At 40.0% G+C, this 18,335-nt stretch overlaps 1 protein-coding gene across 1 annotated transcript; it reads right to left on the reverse strand.

Moving 5' to 3' along the window:
• Window positions 1–4,182: 4,182 nt before the first annotated feature.
• On the reverse strand, window positions 4,183–12,259 carry LOC121758649 (26S proteasome non-ATPase regulatory subunit 2 homolog A-like). Its single transcript, XM_042154026.1, has 25 exons — window positions 11,940–12,259; window positions 11,693–11,793; window positions 11,042–11,162; window positions 10,890–10,949; window positions 10,648–10,715; window positions 9,855–9,897; window positions 9,465–9,530; window positions 9,204–9,242; window positions 9,032–9,114; window positions 8,299–8,413; window positions 8,039–8,113; window positions 7,783–7,941; window positions 7,478–7,585; window positions 7,284–7,388; window positions 7,072–7,212; window positions 6,819–6,923; window positions 6,503–6,724; window positions 6,253–6,366; window positions 5,957–6,172; window positions 5,666–5,725; window positions 5,459–5,572; window positions 5,274–5,359; window positions 5,063–5,171; window positions 4,765–4,943; window positions 4,183–4,688 (listed from the first exon to the last, which is right to left on the reverse strand). The coding sequence occupies exons 1-25, from the start codon at window positions 12,045–12,047 to the stop codon at window positions 4,613–4,615; spliced, it is 2,673 nt and encodes an 890-aa protein (XP_042009960.1). The 5' UTR covers window positions 12,048–12,259; the 3' UTR covers window positions 4,183–4,612.
• Between the last annotated feature and the right edge of the window lie 6,076 nt (window positions 12,260–18,335).

Genomic DNA, 18,335 nt, shown 5'->3' on the forward strand with positions numbered 1-18,335 from the left:
AAGGTATACCGTACCTACCTACCCCTAGAAATAACTGTATCTTTTCCCCATTCAAAACTGTTGATTGGCTGAGACCTGATTGTGAAAGAAAGTTAATATGTTGGAACCTACTGCATTTGCAAATAACAAAACATAATTTGAACGCATTTAAAACCTGTTGTGGTTCCATATGTACTTGAGCTCCAGCTGAAGCAAAAAGTTCCCCATTCTCTTGGTGATCAACACCCCTGAAAGAGAAAAATAAAAGAGGGAGACAAAAAAAAGTTCTTCAAATCAAGAGCTTTAAAAAGCACAAGCAGATTATGTTATTCGTATTAGTCTAGTCAAACATAAGACATTTCATGTAAAAGCAAACAAAATTTACCAGAAGGCACTTTTCCAAACATAGGTTGCTAGTGGCTGCCAAAAAAACAAATCCAAATGTACTTGTTTAGGTGAATAGAAGATCACTGGTAGACGTCACCACGGTTCGGGAACCGCCGGTTCCGATTCAAGAAATGCATGAACCTGAACCGGCCCGGCCAAGCTTGGACGGTTCCGGTTCCGGAACCGTGAACCGCCGGTGCATATCCGGTTCCGGGCCGGTTTGGACGGTTCGGCGGTTCATGTTAATTTATTTTTTTATTTTTTTTACATTGTAATTCAATTCAAGTAAAAAATGTAAATATACTTGCATAAATAAAATTAGAATACAGCGATGTACAAATGCAATTTTATTGATACAAATTACAAATTCAAAATTACAAATTACAACTTTAAAATTGCAAATTACAACTTTAAAATTACAAGTTTACAACTTAAAATTTACAAATTACTACAACTTTAAAATTAGAAATTACAACTTAAAAATTATAAATTACAAAAGACTTAAAGTCTTGATTACAATTTACAAATTACATATTCGAAACAAAGGGGAGAAAAAAGAAATAAAGGAAAAGGACTTGAGCTCAACTTAAATTTAAAATTTAAGTTGAGATGCCTACGTATCCTCAATGCACAATTGCATTTTGGAATCAAAGTCCACGTAGTTCTCTTACCTTACTTACCTATTTGGATTGATCGGAGGAATTGGCGCCTACTCTACTTCGTCGGGGAAGTAGTCTCGGTCGGGTTGTACTACTTGATTGTCTCAATCCGGTTCTTGGTCTCTAATTTCGGCGGAGCACCAATCATCAAGTAACATGGTGGCTTCCCGGTGAGTCTACTTCTTCTGTCGTCCAAGACGTTGCCTCCAACACTAAAGGCGGACTCAACGGCGACAGTGGAAGCCGGAACAGAAAAGATCTCCTTGGCCATTGATGCAAGGATGGGAAAATCTTTCTCGTGTGATCCCCACCAATCAAGGACGTCGATTTGTTGGGGAACGGGACCTCCTTCTTCCTCATTGAATGAAAAGTGTGAGTCAAAATATAAATCTAACTCACTTGTCGAATTTGCCGTCCTTCCTCCGCTGCTGAAGCCGTATAGGTCCTCCAATTGGGATTGGGCGTCGGAGTCATCAACTTGGAAGAAGTCAAAGTTATGTGTTTGACGGGGGGTCTAGGTCTCACTTGGTGGGTACGGTTGTACTTGGCTTCGTAATCGTGAAAGAGAGCCCGCAAGTCGAACTCAAAACTTCTTTGGAGGCTTGGGAGGTGGAGGATGTTTATTTGGAATGTTTGGGCTAGGTTTATGTAGTTGTCGTCCTCGTCATTTTGCAAAGCTCGGAGTGGTTCAAGATCAATAGAAGTCAAATTGTTGTAATAAAATTCTAAAATTTTGAAAGTACCAACTAGTTTCCGCTTTGGATCCAAAACTTTGGCAAGCAAAAAAACCGTTGGGATCTCATTGAAATACTTGAGGCATTTGTCAACCATGTAATATAAAACACACATTAACTCAAGATTGTTTGTGGAATTTTTCATTGCAGTTTTAAAACCAAGTGATATGATCATGCAATGTTCTAAAACACGAACGGATGTGCAATAATACACACCCGATAACTTAACATTGGCATTTCGAAAACCTTTGAATAATTTAAATAAGCTCATGCTTTAATCCCGACAAGAAGATGTTAGATATAAATCATCAACATGGTAAGTTCTATAAAAATCAACCAAATATTATATATGCTCTAATGTAGAATGCAACATATCATATGTAGAATTCCATCTAGTAGACACGTCTAAAGTAAAAGTTGTGTACCTTATTTTCTTCGAGTGGCAATACTTCTTCCACGCCTTGCCAATTTGAGGCTTCCAATAGATCAAGGATACAGCTGTAGTAATAGGTTGAATATGTCTTTGCCATAAAGACAAAGCATCTTGTACACATAAGTTTAAAATATGATAAATACATCGTTGGTGAAAATACTTACCACTTATCACCGGGGAACAAGCCGCAATTAAATCGGATATACTTGCGGTGTTAGCGGTTGCGTTATCAAAATCAATCGAAAATATCTTGTTGCATAACTCATACTCATTCAAAACTTGAATAATTAAAGATGCAATTGCTTTTGCGGTGTGTGGGGAAGGAAATTGTCTAAAACCAATTAACGTTTATTTAAAGACCAACTATTGTCTATAAAATGACATGAAATTCCCATGTAAAAATTTCGTTGGAAAGAATCCATCCACATATCGGAGCAAATATTAACTTTGTGCCTCAAGATGGATAGAAATTTTCCAACCTCTCTTTTTTTGTCAAAAAACTGACGATTGTTAGATCTTTGAGCAGTAGAGGGGGGAATTCTTTTTGTAGCAACATTAAAAGCGGTTTGCATAGTAACTTCATATTTTTTGTCATTAAAAAAACTGAACGGCAAATGTTTCATTGCCGCCCATCTTACCATAGCATCAGTAACATTTTTGGGATCATATTTAAATAGAGGCGTACCTGTTTGAGACGATGAGCCGGCGGGGAAGTTTATTTGGCTTTGGGACTTAGTATGCCCATATTCCACGGGGTGTTTTGCCTTCAAATGGCGATGGAGAGTACCATATCCCCCACCAGTTCCAAATGGATAGACTTTATCGCAATAGTTGCAGTATGCTTTGAACTCACTTGTCTCCACGGTAGTGGTCGGATCATTAGGATTTGAAATTACCACCGAGACCTTCTTGTAATGTTTGGTGAAAATATCGGATTTCAACTTGGGAGGCATCTCCTTCTTTTGTCGTCCTGCGGAAGGAGGAGGAGCATCGGCCTCCTCCTCATCATCATCATTTTCGCCTACTTGGCCGGTGCTAGAAGGGGGGAATTGATGCGATCCATCATCGCCTTCATCCGACGATAGATTCACATCGTACTCGAAACGCGAAGCCGAATGTGAATGCCCCCCTTGTTGGTCGTCGTCGTCGGCGAGGGCAAGTAACAAGACCGCATTTCGATCTTCTTCCTCCTACGAAAATTATACAACTAAGTAAAAATACTAACACAAAAATAAAACACATAGACACATAGATGATGAAAAATGAAATTATAAATTTAATAAAAATGAATTAACAAAAAAACTAAAACATATTATAACTTACTTGAGCTCGAAGAGCGGCTCGCCTTCCCACCTCCTCAGCAACTTGTGCTCTAGTAGGGGCACGTCGACGACGAGTATCACTTTGATCTTGGGCAATTCTCTTGCCCCGATCACCACCACGACGAGATGAAGACATGATATTTATGAAAATTGAAAGTGAAGAATATAGAATAGTGTGATTGTGTGAAGATGATAACGTGAACAACGTGAGTAAATTATGAGCGCAGATAACGTAAACAACTTGAGAGAATGAGGATGGAGAAGAGAGAAATTGAGATTGAGAAGAGAAATTCTTATTAACAAAAGAATGGGGTGAGTAGAAATGAAGATGAGGGGGTGTTTATAGGGGGAAATTGTGATTAAATTTTTTTTAAAAATTCAAATTTTGAAAATTTGAAAATCCGGCGGAACCGGCGGAACCGCTGGTTTCATGCGTAAACCGCCGGTTTTTCAGTGGAAACCGCAGGTTTCGTCAACGGTTTTCTAACAAAAACCAGCGGTTTCTGACCGGTTTCTGAAAAGCCTATGGTTAGGTCGGAAATAGGCCTGAAAAGTTGTCGGGAAATAAGCCTACGAGCAATCAATCAACAGATATAGTATTAATTAAATTTAACTAACCAAGTTCCGAATCTTAATACTTTTTTAAATATTACCAAATAGAAGAATTATTTGTTTTACGAGATTCATAAGAACATAGTATTACGCTTATCAAAGGTATACAGTGAAATGAGTTCCTAACAAACAAATATAACGAGTTCGTGCATAGGTTCGAGAGATTAACTCCTATGGTCCGGGAGTTATAAAGTATTCAGACTTTCTTTTTGATGCTGCGATCACATAAAAAATAATGTTGAAAATAACACAAACTACCCAGAAGAACACAGACGAATCACGTTCTTCGTCGGAGACAGATCAATTTACAACGACCGGAGCATATAATCCGTTCAAAATGGATGAAACATAATATGGCACCAAATCACGCCCCATCGCCATTTTGCTCATCCATGCCTCTTACTATAGGCACGGTTCTGCAACGTTGAAAGTTTAAACCGTTGATCCGTGACAGACCCCGTGTATGATATGACAGCCTAGTCAGCATCAACTCTCTTCCTTATAGTCTGGGTTCTCTTTCAAGATGACAAATCCCTCGAGAATGGGAGAGAGGGGAATATACCTGCAAAGGCATCCGACATTAGTGTGCAGTTTTCGTTGAGCATGAGATAGAAGAAGGAATATAGATGAGAGCTTACTTCTCGGTTGCAAGCTCCGCTCTGTCACCAGCAGCCAGAAGGACGGGGGTTGAGTGGGTCTGGAAACCTGTTATGGTCTTGGGACGACCTGCTTGGCCAACGACATCAACAGCTTGGCCAACACGGACGGGTACAGAAAGAGGCTTCAAGTTCTCGTCCACAGTCAGCAGCATTCTAGGCTGTAAGTTGCACAGACGCGTTGTTTGGAAAAAAAGGGTTTTACTAATGTGGAGAAGGGAAACACGAGAGAACAGAACCCAAAAGAACGAATACTTAAAAACCAACATTTTTCGATTACCTGCATGGCCAGGACGAGGAAGTATAGAACGTAATGATATTTCCCCAAGATGAGAGCCTTCATATCAAGACATGCATGAAGCATAACCACAAGTCCAGCGAGTGCAGTCCTGGAAGAAGGCATAAAAGGGAGCAAAAATTAGCATCCTCCGTCATAGTACTTAAATCAAATTTAAAATTAGCCACGGGTGGAGTTTCAATGAGTAACATACGGTGACATCAGGAAACGTTCCGAATGATAAGGAGACAGAGTCAACAACCCTTTTCCAAGATGAACAAGACCTTGAGCAATGCGGACCTGCATTTTAGAATCTATATTGAATATACTTGCATTTTGATATGTACTTAAAAAAAAGGATCTTTGTTCAAAGAGGATCTTTGTTCAAAGAGTACGTACACAAAAAAGAAGGCTAGCATCTTTGTAATAATAGCTTGACAGATTGCGAAGCATTCCAGCTATTCTGGCATTGTTGGTTCCAGCACCGATCAAACCCAGAGAAATCATGGCAGACTGTAACATCCAGAAGGTATGCACATTAAGAAACAAGAGACTTAGCGCACGGAATAATTACGAGAATAAGAATTATAAAGGAATTAATATTACCATCGCAACTTCTGAGTCTGTATCGTGACTGAGCCTGCTTAATGTGTCCATGACATTGACCTGTTGAAAACAACAATCATTCAATTATACAAGTAGATAACGATCTAAGTAATAAGAAATTCTATGAAGATTCTGTAACTATCTATGATGCTATCATACACAAGTGGATAAGCAACACTACCACACAGGTTCATTTTCTATGGTTGAAAGAAGCCGAGCCACAAATCAGTTCTTAGAACATAAAAATCAATCCTCAAGTTTTTAGACCTGGTGACACCTAGAGCAGATTACCTTAGGATTGGATATACAAAGGAGACCAAGAGCCAACGGGACAGCCCTTCTAATATTCTGCTCTCCATATTGCAAAAGATGCTCCAATGAACGAATGGCCATCTCAAGCCCGAGTTCCTCAGCCATTGCTACCATAGCAATTCCGAGAACAGCTGGTCCCTGGTAGGATTCGCCCTTCTCAAGATGTTGTGCACACTGACCAAGGAAGTGTTGCACCTGTGATAGAAAGGCAATTAGTTAACATAACAGACATCGGAGAAAAGTCCACCCTCACTCCAACTTCAATAACTTGTAACCTTTAGAACATTTCCAGTTCCTGCATATGCGCAAGATAGCAGGGTCATGTCGCAATGTTTCCGAATTTTTTCATTAAATGTCTTTGAAACCTCAGCTGTAGCCTCAACGTTTTCCTGTCAGAAGTAGAGATAAGATGTTAGCTACCTACAAAGAGAGCATTGAAGAAGACAGAATGAAATGCTTTCTGGTTCTAGACAGACAGCCCACAATGCTGATTGAGCTTTACTAATTTTAAGCCTAAATTATTACCTGCTTCCCTAAGAAAAGTAGACCAAGGCCCAAAGGCAAGAAACGAGCTAAGGGATCCCCTAATTCTGCCTCACTTCGTTCCATCAAAGCAAGTACAATGTTCTGGGCAACATCTTCATTACATGAACCCACATATACTAGGCCCAATGCAATAGCAGCAAATGCAATCACGTCAACAGATGATCTTCCATCTAGAAGGAGGGGCATTAATATGCTACGTACCTGATAACGTTACAAAATATATAAAACCCCAGATAATCAAGGCTATAAACTCTATTTGACCAATTTAACAGAAAGGTGACTGAGGAAAACTCACTTGCTCATTTTGAGAACCTGCATGTGCAAGACCTAGACCCATTATTGCACCTATTTTAATCGAAGCATCTTCTTTTTCCACATACTCTGCCAATAGAGCCAATGCCTGAGAAAGCAATCAACACTTAGTACAGGAAAAAATCAAAGTACGCATTGTAGTTGCTTAGTAGTTTTAAATTAACACTTTATATTTATGCATTTCCTCAATTGTACTTGGAGAAGATTTTATATTGGGAAAATTGTTTGAATCTTACAGGATCGCAATCACTCGTTACGTTACAGTTTACAATCCCTACTCCGAGTAATGCGCCAGATACGACATGAGTGTCACTAGCGTGGAAATACTTGTCCAGTTGTGCAAGTCCAGAATCAATATCCCAAAGCATAATCATGCCCTAGAGTAGCAAACAGAATGATTAGCAACCACTAGAATAAGATGCAAGTGCAACACAGAGTAGAAGCGCACCAGACTTGCTGCAGCACTGGCCTTTCCATGTTCCTTATTTTTGAAGAGCCAGCTTGAGGAGGAACCACCGCTAGATGCTTCAGCTGGAACTGTCATCAACTTGTCCTTCACAGACAGAAAGGAACACCACACTCAGCATAAAGAAACATGTAAAAATGTTCCCTTGCGATTAACACATACGATCTTATACAAACCTGGCCAAAACCAGCATTTACAAAAGCATTAACAAAGGTTGCTGCCAAATTCTGTCTGGCAGAATCAACAGTTCCCCCACCACTACCACGGCCTTCAATTAGATGTGCCTGCCAAGCCAACATAGCTACATTAGAAACATACAAAATATTTTGAGCATTATGCCCATCTTGAAGGAACTATATGGAAAACAACACCAGCATGCCCAAATTAAAATTGGATGCTTATCAACGGGATCAAGAATAAATGCATGATGCAAGAAACAACAATCAGAGCAATCTGGACACTGATGCTCAAGAGAGTCTACCTTGTATATGTCCTCAGGAGATTTCGGCTCCATGACTTCAATATCACGAGCAAGTGTTAGATAGCCTTCATTCAACTTCGTATTGTTGATGAGATTTTGCAAAGCTTCCCTTTCTTCATCGTCTGCAATAATGCTCTCAGTAAGTTCAAACGAAACGCCCTGCACATGACAAACCATTAGCGCATTGTAACCTATTGGGATGAAAATGTAGGTGAGACTACATACAAAACAGTACAGGATGCTCAAGATAACTTACATGGCGTGCCAGGATGAAGCAAAACTGCTGCCTTTTGAGAGGATCCTCACAACGCTGAAAAAGTTCGCTCACATACTGCAAAGGCACAACCAGTCAACATAACTAAATCAGAAATCAGATAAAGTTTGGTCCAAAAAGTGTCAAGTAAATCATATTGTGATCTTCATTTCATAACCAAGATAAAGTTACAAAACTTGATCCCAATAATTTTAAATTTTCTACCACACAATTAAGTGTCTCGTAAATACTAAAGTATGAACCTGGAAGTTATCAAGATACAATGCAATCTGTAGTGCTCTTGGATACTCCTCAAATTTCATATAGATAGAATGTGCAATATCCAAAACTAACATGTCATCCGGTCCAGGAAGGTATCTGCAAAAATTTACATATGCGACATTACAATGAGCTAACATCACCATAGGCGAGAAACTTTCTATCAAAAGAAAGAGACAGAGCTAAGCATGATCCATGGACATCCCTAACAGTTATCTGTTGTAGTGACTTAGAAGGTCACCGAATGCAGAATCAAATTGAATTTTTTTTTAAATAAAAAGCAGCAGAGTGGATACATAAATTAAATAATTATCAGAATTCAGTTACCAAACTTTGAAATGTGAAGCCCCATATATCATACTATTATAAGCTGTAGGCAGTAATTATGGATTAGTGCGACTTATGAATTAACTCCACCAACATAGATATATACCCCTGCAACCAATATAGGAAATACTTGCCATATAAGACGGAAATTGACTCAAAAGTGAAAACCAAACCTTATCTTAATCCATCCAAAAACCACTTCACATGCATTGGAGTTATATTTTTCAAATAGCTGATGCTCATAGATAAGAAGATATATTCACATGAACAAATCAATTAGTAAAAAGAAGATAATTTCTTTGTAACATTGATGTCATTGACAATGTAAAAACACTCTGGCAGTAACATACAGAACCAAAAGTCAAGCTACAGGCATCAGAACCCACTTACTTTGCTGAACTAGTAAGATACAGGCATGTCCGCTTAAAGTTTGTACTATCAACATGTTCCACAAGTAGATCAAGGTCCTCCACCTGATAGTAAATAGGCCAAACTTCTATTATTCAAGGTTGTTCTGAAGTAAGATCAATGATCCAATTATAATAGTAGATGGTTACAATACCTCCATAAGAAGATCGACTGCCTCAGGCTCAGCATTATGCTGCAAATACATTAAATTTCCATGCTTAGATTCATATCACAAAAGTGAGAAGCATATATGAAGGCATAGTGTAAATTGTGTAATAAATGTTCATCTCCATGATGTCTTCTAGATTGTTGAATTGCCAATCCTAACCAAAGTTCTAAGATACCATGCTATATGGCAGAGTATTTTCACAAAGAGTGAACCTAAATGACTAAATAAATAAATTATGGAATATACCTTCATATGGAAGGCAACAATTTGCACCACCAGGTCCATTAGATCATCTATTGGGGCTTCTTCACTCTGTAAAGCAACATACGTGGAAATTTAGAAGGTAGACAATGCATGGCATTCAAAATTGATAACTTCAACAGAACGTATATTTGTGTATATACCAAAATGTCTCTGCTCGAATTCAACTAGTACTAATATGGAAAGCAATAATATAGCTTTACATCTAATTACTATTAAGTACTAACTTTTCAATATATTAACCTACTAACTATTGATATATTGTTCTTTTCAATATAGAAGAGATTTGTGTTTATAGTATTGAGATGCAAGGGAAGAAACCCAAACTTTTTGCAGGCAATAAGCATTTTCCTCAAATCATGTAGAAGTTCTAACCTGCCGTTTTGAATACTCTTGAGAAATTTCCCCAGCTAAGTTCCTGCAACACATTCATTACTTCAGATTAAACTCATACACAATTTTCAGGATCATATTCAAGTATTAACTATTCAAAAACAATAAAAATCTCTAGCTAAATTGAGTTTACAGATAATACACATACACACACACACACACACACACACATATAATCATCAACTGTAAATCGTTAATATTGCTCTGCATGTCTCATGGAGGTATGCTTTATATCTTTCTTAGAAGGGTTACATTTGGAATGCAATACATAATCTGTGGAAGAAGATAGGGTGGACTATAGTCCTTCATCTTAAGATTTATAAATAGACGACCAAGACATGTGACAAATGACGGCAAATGGACTTCTAAACTATAAATTGAGTTTATAGATAATACACACACACATATAATCATCAACTGTAAATCATAAATATTGCTCTACATGTCTCATATAGGTATAAGTGCATCATATCTTTCTCAGAAGGGTTACATTTGCAATACGTGTTCTGTGAAAGAAGATAGGGTGGTCTATAGTCCATCTTAAGATTTAGAAAATAGGCGATCAAGACATGTGACAAATGAATGCAATGGAATTTTAAACTATAAATGAAGACAACCATACGCCATACTCAAAAGAAATCTTTACTGGCAGAACAAATGAGTATTGCAAAGGAGGATAAAATAATTATGTGCAGTGCACAAGCTGATTGGCTGATATCATGCAGGAGAATCATCACTTGCTCACATATTTAAATTTAGCGGTCCAAATCCTCACCTGACATACTCATGTCCCCAAGAACCAATATCACCATCAGAACCAAGTAATCTGTACTTTAAGCTCTCCTGAAATTACGCATCATAACAGCAGATAGAATGAATTAGTCTCTTAGTGAATCCTTTTAGAGGTTCCAGAAGCTTGCCAGAGAGACAACAAATGCCATCAAAGACAAGACCTAACATTCTGATAAAAGAACCATAGACTATATGATATTGCAGCAAATAAGAAATGCAACATACTCTTTCTCCTTCAGGGGACATTGTCAAGGCCAAAACAGAGAGTATATCTGCAAGCAGTTTCTGAAGAGAAACGAATTCAGAAGAGATATGGAGCGGAGGTGGGCATGAATGATAAATAAGAAAAGAATTTAGCAAAACCAATAGTTTATCACCTTCAAATCTGAATCTGACATTTTCTCATAGTGTGCCTGTAGGGTTGCATAATGAGGACGTAAGAACTTCAGTGGCTTGGGCACTGAAGTCATAGAACTGGTTGCAGTACGAATTTCTTCCCTGTATAAGAAAATTTACTATAATCAATCTACAAACAGCAGGTTCTCCATTGAAGCAAAACTCAGTTCGTGAAGATGTTACAAAAAATGGAAAAACAAGTGAGAGCTTGGGCTGAAACGAAAGCCATTTCTGCATACTTTAAGGTTTGCATGGTCAATACAAAATCACAAGTTGAAAATCTCAAGCTCATTTACTAAAGCTACCGAATAATGTATTATTATACTAAAAATCAAACAGCACAATGATTTGTTGAGAAACAAGTAACATCATAAGCTTATGTATGCAGTTAAATTCATCCTCACATATTTGGCATGGTTGACTTTGTGGCTGTTCAAACATCTTGTTTTTTCAGAATAAATGAAGAGGTTAATGGTAATCTAATTCAATTGAGAAAATTCCAATTCAATTAGGCAATGCACTACAAAATTCTTTCTTCCTTTGCTTAAAAATAGTAAAAGATCTGGTCATCATAGACTCAACTGCATTACCAGCTAATTTCAATTCTGAATATAAAAACGAAAACCACTCACCGCATGCTCTCTAGCGCAACTTTCTGCAATCCAGGATCTGCGTCTTGTGCTCTCTCCACGTAAAGCTCCAATTGCTGCTTCAATGCCAAATCCTCCTCCGACTACATCACAAAATAAAAAGGATGTCACGAATTCATGACTTAAGCTTCAAATGTCAATCAAAAACCACTTAATTTCACCCCCAAAACTAAAAACCACACCAAATTCCAAGCTTTTTCGAGTGACACAATAATTTCTACAAACTTACGAGATCTTCGTCCTTCTTCTCATCCTTTTTCTTGAGGTCCTTCGCCGGCGCCTTGACCGGAGGCTGTTCTTTGGTGGCTCCGCCGCTGTTGGATTCCGCAGGCGCCATTGGCAATGGTAGATGCTAAAAAACCCTAGAAACTGAGCAGCGATCGAACAAAATGCTTGAATCAAAACGAAGATGGTAGAAATCGAACACACAGACTCCTAATAATTGATAGAGAAACACAATTTGTGGATCGATGCAACAATCCTGAGCCTAGGTTAAGAAAATTGAGCTAAACGAAGCTGGGAATATAAAGGTTGAACGAAGGTTTCCTTCTCGACAAGAAAGGTGTTTAGTTAGTGTATAATGAAATACGAAATTGGGCCTCCTTATGACGGCCCACATATCAGGCCCATTTTTTGAATGGATGTTAGCTCAGCTTAGCCCGAAACCAAAGAGTCAGCCCAAATAGCTTTGATGAAAATGAGGGATTAGGTCAGCTTGACCAAAGCTGGATTAACCTGAACTGAATACAGATCAAACCCGATTAAGCTTATTCGGAAATGAATAGATTGACCCAATTGACATCCGTATATCTGATGATAAACTTAGCATTCCATTGTTTGTCACATATTGTTAGAGCCGTTCCAAGTGGCCGGCCTTGTCAATTTTGGGTCGGATTGCGCGCTTCTAAATCAGTCCCTAATCACACGTTGCCACTTGCCATATTAGTGAATTTCACTCCTACGTTTTTTTACAAAATTAACTCCTATATGAAGGAGAAAATTACAAATAAACTCATATACTATAGAAAGGAGGTCATTATAACTAATGTTGAGAAGGCTCGAACTCGAGCCCTCATACAATAATATCTAAGCTCCTTGCCGCTAGGACAAAGGCTGTGGACAATTTCACTCCTACGTCAAGATACATATATTTCACATTATTTTAATTTATTATTTTTTCAAATTCACATACATCCCCTAACACATCAAATCCAAATTTAACAAAAATGTTGAACAAAACTTATATATGTCGCACGTGCGTTTGATTTGGTGATAGTATTTTCTTTTGAAAACAATCCTCTTTGTTGGAAGATACACAATATCGCATAATATCACGGAAGATACACGAAGATTACGGAATAAATTATAATTATTCTTTCCCTAATTCTAGCTAGGGTAAATCATATTTGTATCTTACCATGTGTAGAATTCCTTAGCCTATATGAGGCGTGTAATCCCTCCACATTGTATATACTAGAATACATATAAATTCTCTTCTTCAACATGGCATCAGAGCCATATAATCACAGGCTCAGAATATAATCTCGTCATTGCCCGAATACCTGTCCCGACCAGAAGGCGGCGACGGACGAACCGGACCTGAAAATGGCAGAAGGAGACGATGTTAAGAATGGCGATCTCAGATTGAAAGCAAGCAAGAATGTTACAGTAGCATTCAAGCTAAATGGAAGAAATTATGCACTATGGGCCCGACTGATGCGGGTAGCCATTGAAAGCCGAAGGGCATTGCGGCACATCACCGGGGTGCCGGAACCCCCAAAACCAACCAACAAGGAGTTTCTGGAATGGGAGGAGACCGATCTGGTGGTCTTCTCCTGGATCGTGGACAACATGGAGATCGAGATCGTGGCAGATTTCGCACACCATCAAAGTGCGAAAGCTAGTTGGGATAGCTTGGCTGTGACGTATCAAAGTACGTCCGATTCATACTTGATCTATGACCTGGAGGACAAGGCCATCCGGATTGTCCAAGGGGACACCGACTTGGAGACCTACTGGAGGACCTTACACGGAGTATAGATCGAAATCGACCGTTGCCAGACCAAAACCATCACGTGCTGCGACAAAGGGATAGGTGAATATCAGAACATCATCAATCAGCGACGATTGTACAAATTTCTGGCGGGATTAAACCCCTAGTTCGAAGGAACCAGACGGGACATCCTCAAGGAAAGCCCGACGCCTCCGGTAGACGTCGCATACGGCTGGGTGAAACGAGAAGCCATACGACTCAAAATTATGTCGTCGACTAGTCCCGACTCAACCACAGCAGCGAATGGAGTCGGACTCGGCTTTGGAGCCCGACAAACCAGACCCCGTACCCAACCGACGCCGCCTCGACCTGGACAGCCACCCACTGCCACCAACAGCCGCCGTGGAGCCACCAAGCCCGACAAAACAAAATTATGGTGCTCTAACTGTGGAATGAACAAACATACCCGTGAGAATTGCTCAAACTGATCGGGTTTCCAGATTGGTGGGACGAGAATCAACAGGGGAAGGCCAAACTGGCCATTGGAGTAGGGGAAGCCGGCGGAATAGACAACCCCACTCGAGGACGGGACGCGGACGGTGTCCCTCCACACGGCGGCGGCGGCAAGCGGGCAGAGGAGGTCGGACAAGCAGCGTTCGCCGGGCGATTCGGGGGAGTGGAGAGCGGCTGATCAACCGACGAAGGAGGTAATGGGCTAGGGATCATAAAACCTAGCCCACATGATTTTTTGAACTTAAACCCCCATACTTCCCTTAGTCCACAGATTGAACCCCAAACTCCCATAAATTTGCAGTCTGACCCCCGAATTATGCATGCAGCCCCCCATACTTCCTTTAATTCACAGATTGACCCCGAAACTCCCAAAAATTTGCAGTCTGAACCCCGAATTATGCATGCAGCCCCCATACTTTGAATAATTCGAAAAATGACCCCATACTGTGTGATGATTTGTTTATTAGCCCCAACAGATTTGAAATATTGCATGAATTACCTATTGCTTGTGTTGTACAACATAAGTCTTGTAAGAAAGATAATCGGTGGATTTTTGACTGTGGAGCGACCGATACAATGACTCATGATAGACAGGATTTTGTGAATTTTTGTGGGGCTATGAAAAGTCATATACAAACTGCGGATGGGGAACTTACGTCAGTAGAAGGGAGTGGGACAATTGAGATATCCCCAACGTTGAAACTGTCAAACTGTCTTTATGTTCCCAAATTGTCGCAGAAATTGATGTCTATTAGCCACGTGACAAAGGAATTGAATTGTACATTACTGATGCATCCCAATTTCTGTGTATTACAGGATATCAGGACGAGGAGGATCATTGGGCGTGGCACTGAGCGTCAAGGCCTCTACTATGTCGACGAGATGGCTCACCAAGACAGTGCCGCGATGCTGGCTCACGGATCTGCAACTCGAGACGCTTGGTTGTGGCACAGACGTCTAGGTCATCCATCTCTTGGTTATTTTAAATTGCTTTTCCCGAATTTTTCGCATCTTAAGGATTTTGAGTGTGAGTCATGTGTTTTGGCAAAAAGCCACAGACAGTCATTTAAACCTACTGAAACTCGTGTTAAGAGTCTTTTTTCACTTGTTCATGTTGACGTTTGGGGCCCTGCGCCCGTTATTGGTGATCATGGTTTTAGATATTTCTTATTGTTTGTGGATGATTGTTCAAGAATGACGTGGGTATATTTTTTGAAAAACAAATCAGAAGTTTACGAAAAATTTGTCCTTTTCTACAAACTAATCGAAACTCAATTTCAGACATCCATAAAAATCCTTAGGTCTGATAATGGGAGGGAGTTTGTTAATAAAGAAATGTCAAATTTTTTCTTGAACAAAGGGTTAGTTCACCAAACCTCGTGCCCATATACCCCCGAACAAAACGGAGTAGTCGAACGGAAAAATAGGATCATTATGGAGATAACTCGTGCTTTATTCTTTGACTCTAATGTTCCAAAATTTTTATGGCCCGAAGCGGTTGCTACATCTGTTTATTTGGTGAACCGTCTCCCTACAAAAATCTTGAAAATGAAAACCCCATTGCAGTTTTTATCTTCTCTAGCCGATGTGCCTGAACCTCTTACCCTACCCCTTAAGATCTTTGGGTGCTCTGTATATGTTCATGTCCCTAAACACGAGAGAACCAAATTTTCCGCGTGCGCAATAAAGTGTGTTTTCTTGGAGTATGGAATAAATCAGAAAGGATATAGGTGCTATGATCCGTCGTCTAGGAAGATAATAACGACCATGAACTGTAACTTCTTAGAATGTGAGTACTACTACACCAATTTTAGTGGTCAGGGGGAGAGTAGAACCATTAATCGGTCAAGTGGACCCCTAAATTGGTTCGTGCCATCACCAAGCGAATCTGCGGCGGAACTAACAGAGACAGCTAGCACTGTCGCCGAGCCCGTCTTGTCACCGGCAGAGCCTCCTCAGTCATCCACACCCGACCATTCTCCTCCAGTGATATCCGAGGTAACCACTGAAACTGATGTCAATAGTGCAACTATTCCTAACAGTACTGATGTAGAACCCGTGGAGAATGCTGCAATTGATGGGGACACTGGACAGTACATCCTCCCCAACAGGAGCACAAGGGGCGTCCCACCTAAGAGATACAGTCCCGAGCGTATATCAAGAAAATACAGATATTCAGTGGCGAACTTGGCGACGGCAAATCTGACCAAAATGGCAAAGGCCTTTATGGCCGCACTATACGAGGAAGAAGAACTTCCCCGGACAGCAGAGGAGACAATGGAAATCCCACATTGGAGGGAAGCAATGCTTGTGGAAATGAAGGCACTAATGAAGAATAAAACATGGGAAGCATGTATGAGACCAGAAGGATCTAGACCCGTGGGATGCCGGTGGGTTTTCACAATCAAGAGGAAACCAGATGGATCGATAGACCGCTACAAAGCAAGGCTAGTGGCGAAGGGTTATACTCAAACCTATGGAGTCGATTATGCAGAAACTTTCTCACCTGTAGCCAAGATGAATACTATTCGTGTGCTATTCTCTATTGCTGCGACGAAAAACTGGCCACTGTATCAATTTGATGTAACTAATGCGTTCTTGCACGGGGAGCTAACTCGGCCAATCTATATGGAAGTTCCACCAGGGTTCAGTGAGGAGTTCAAGGCAGGGGAAGTATGCAGACTCAAAAAGACACTTTATGGTTTGAAGCAATCACCAAGGGCGTGGTTTGGAAGATTTACTGAGGTCATGAAGAAATATGGATACCAACAGAGTAATTCCGATCATACTCTGTTCATAAAAAGGAAGGAGGGAAAGATCACTTGTCTAATTATTTATGTGGATGATATGATCCTTACTGGCGATGATGAGGAAGAAATCAGAAAGTTGAGGGAGAACCTGTTTACCGAGTTCGAGATGAAGGACCTGGGTCTATTGAAATATTTTCTAGGTATTGAAGTAATGCGATCAAAGAAGTGAATATTTATTAACCAACGGAAGTATGTTCTGGACCTCTTGGCTGAAACAGGAATGCTAGATTGCAAGCCGGCAGAAACCCCGATGATGCAGAATCATGGTCTGCGACTGACAGAAGGAGCTGAACTCACTCATCAAACGAGATATCAACGTCTGGTGGGTAAACTTATCTATCTCTCCCACACTAGACCTGACATTGCATATGCCGTGGGAGTAGTCAGTCAATTCATGCACAAACCCCAAGTTGATCATTGGGAAGCGGCTCTAAGAATTGTGCGCTATCTGAAGGGAACACCAGGGCATGGGATCCTATTCGAGAACCACGGGAACTTAGAAGTACACGGGTTCACAGATGCAGATTGGGCAGTGAACCCGAATGATCGAAAGTCGACTGCAGGGTACTTTACCTTCGTTGGAGGTAATCTGGTGACTTGGAGAAGCAAAAAGCAAAAGGTGGTAGCCCTATCAAGTGCAGAAGCAGAATTCAGGGGATCAAGAGTGGGATAACGGAGATCCTATGGCTAAAGAAGTTACTGACGGAACTAGGCTTGATGTCAAAGGAACCGTGCAAGCTCTTTTGTGACAATAAAGCAGCGATCAGTATATCTGAAAATCCGGTACAACACGATCGAACGAAGCATGTTGAGGTAGATCGACATTTCATCAAAGAAAACATAGAAGCAAGAGTGATAGGTCTCCCATATGTTCGTTCAAAGGACCAGCTAGCAGATATCCTCACGAAAGCAGTTGACGCTAGAAGTTTTGGTGAAGTATTAGGCAAGTTAAGAATGGGAAATCCCCTTACTTAACTTGAGGGGGAGTGTTGGAAGATACACAATATCGCATAATATCACGGAAGATACACGAAGATCACGGAATCAATTATAATTATTCTTTCCCTAATTCTAGCTAGGGTAAATCATATTTGTATCTTACCATGTGTAGAATTCCTTAGCCTATATGAGGCGTGTAATCCCTCCACATTGTATATACTAGAATACATATAAATTCTCCTCTTCAACACTCTTAATAAAATGATTTTAATGTTTAAAAATTAAATGTCTATCTTTAATCTTATTGCTATATTATTTGATCTCTAGCTAGGCTACATATACAAGACAAATTACTTTTAACTCGAAAATG

Source organism: Salvia splendens, chromosome 12 (genome assembly GCF_004379255.2).
Source record: "Salvia splendens isolate huo1 chromosome 12, SspV2, whole genome shotgun sequence".
Classification (NCBI taxonomy): domain Eukaryota; kingdom Viridiplantae; phylum Streptophyta; class Magnoliopsida; order Lamiales; family Lamiaceae; genus Salvia; species Salvia splendens.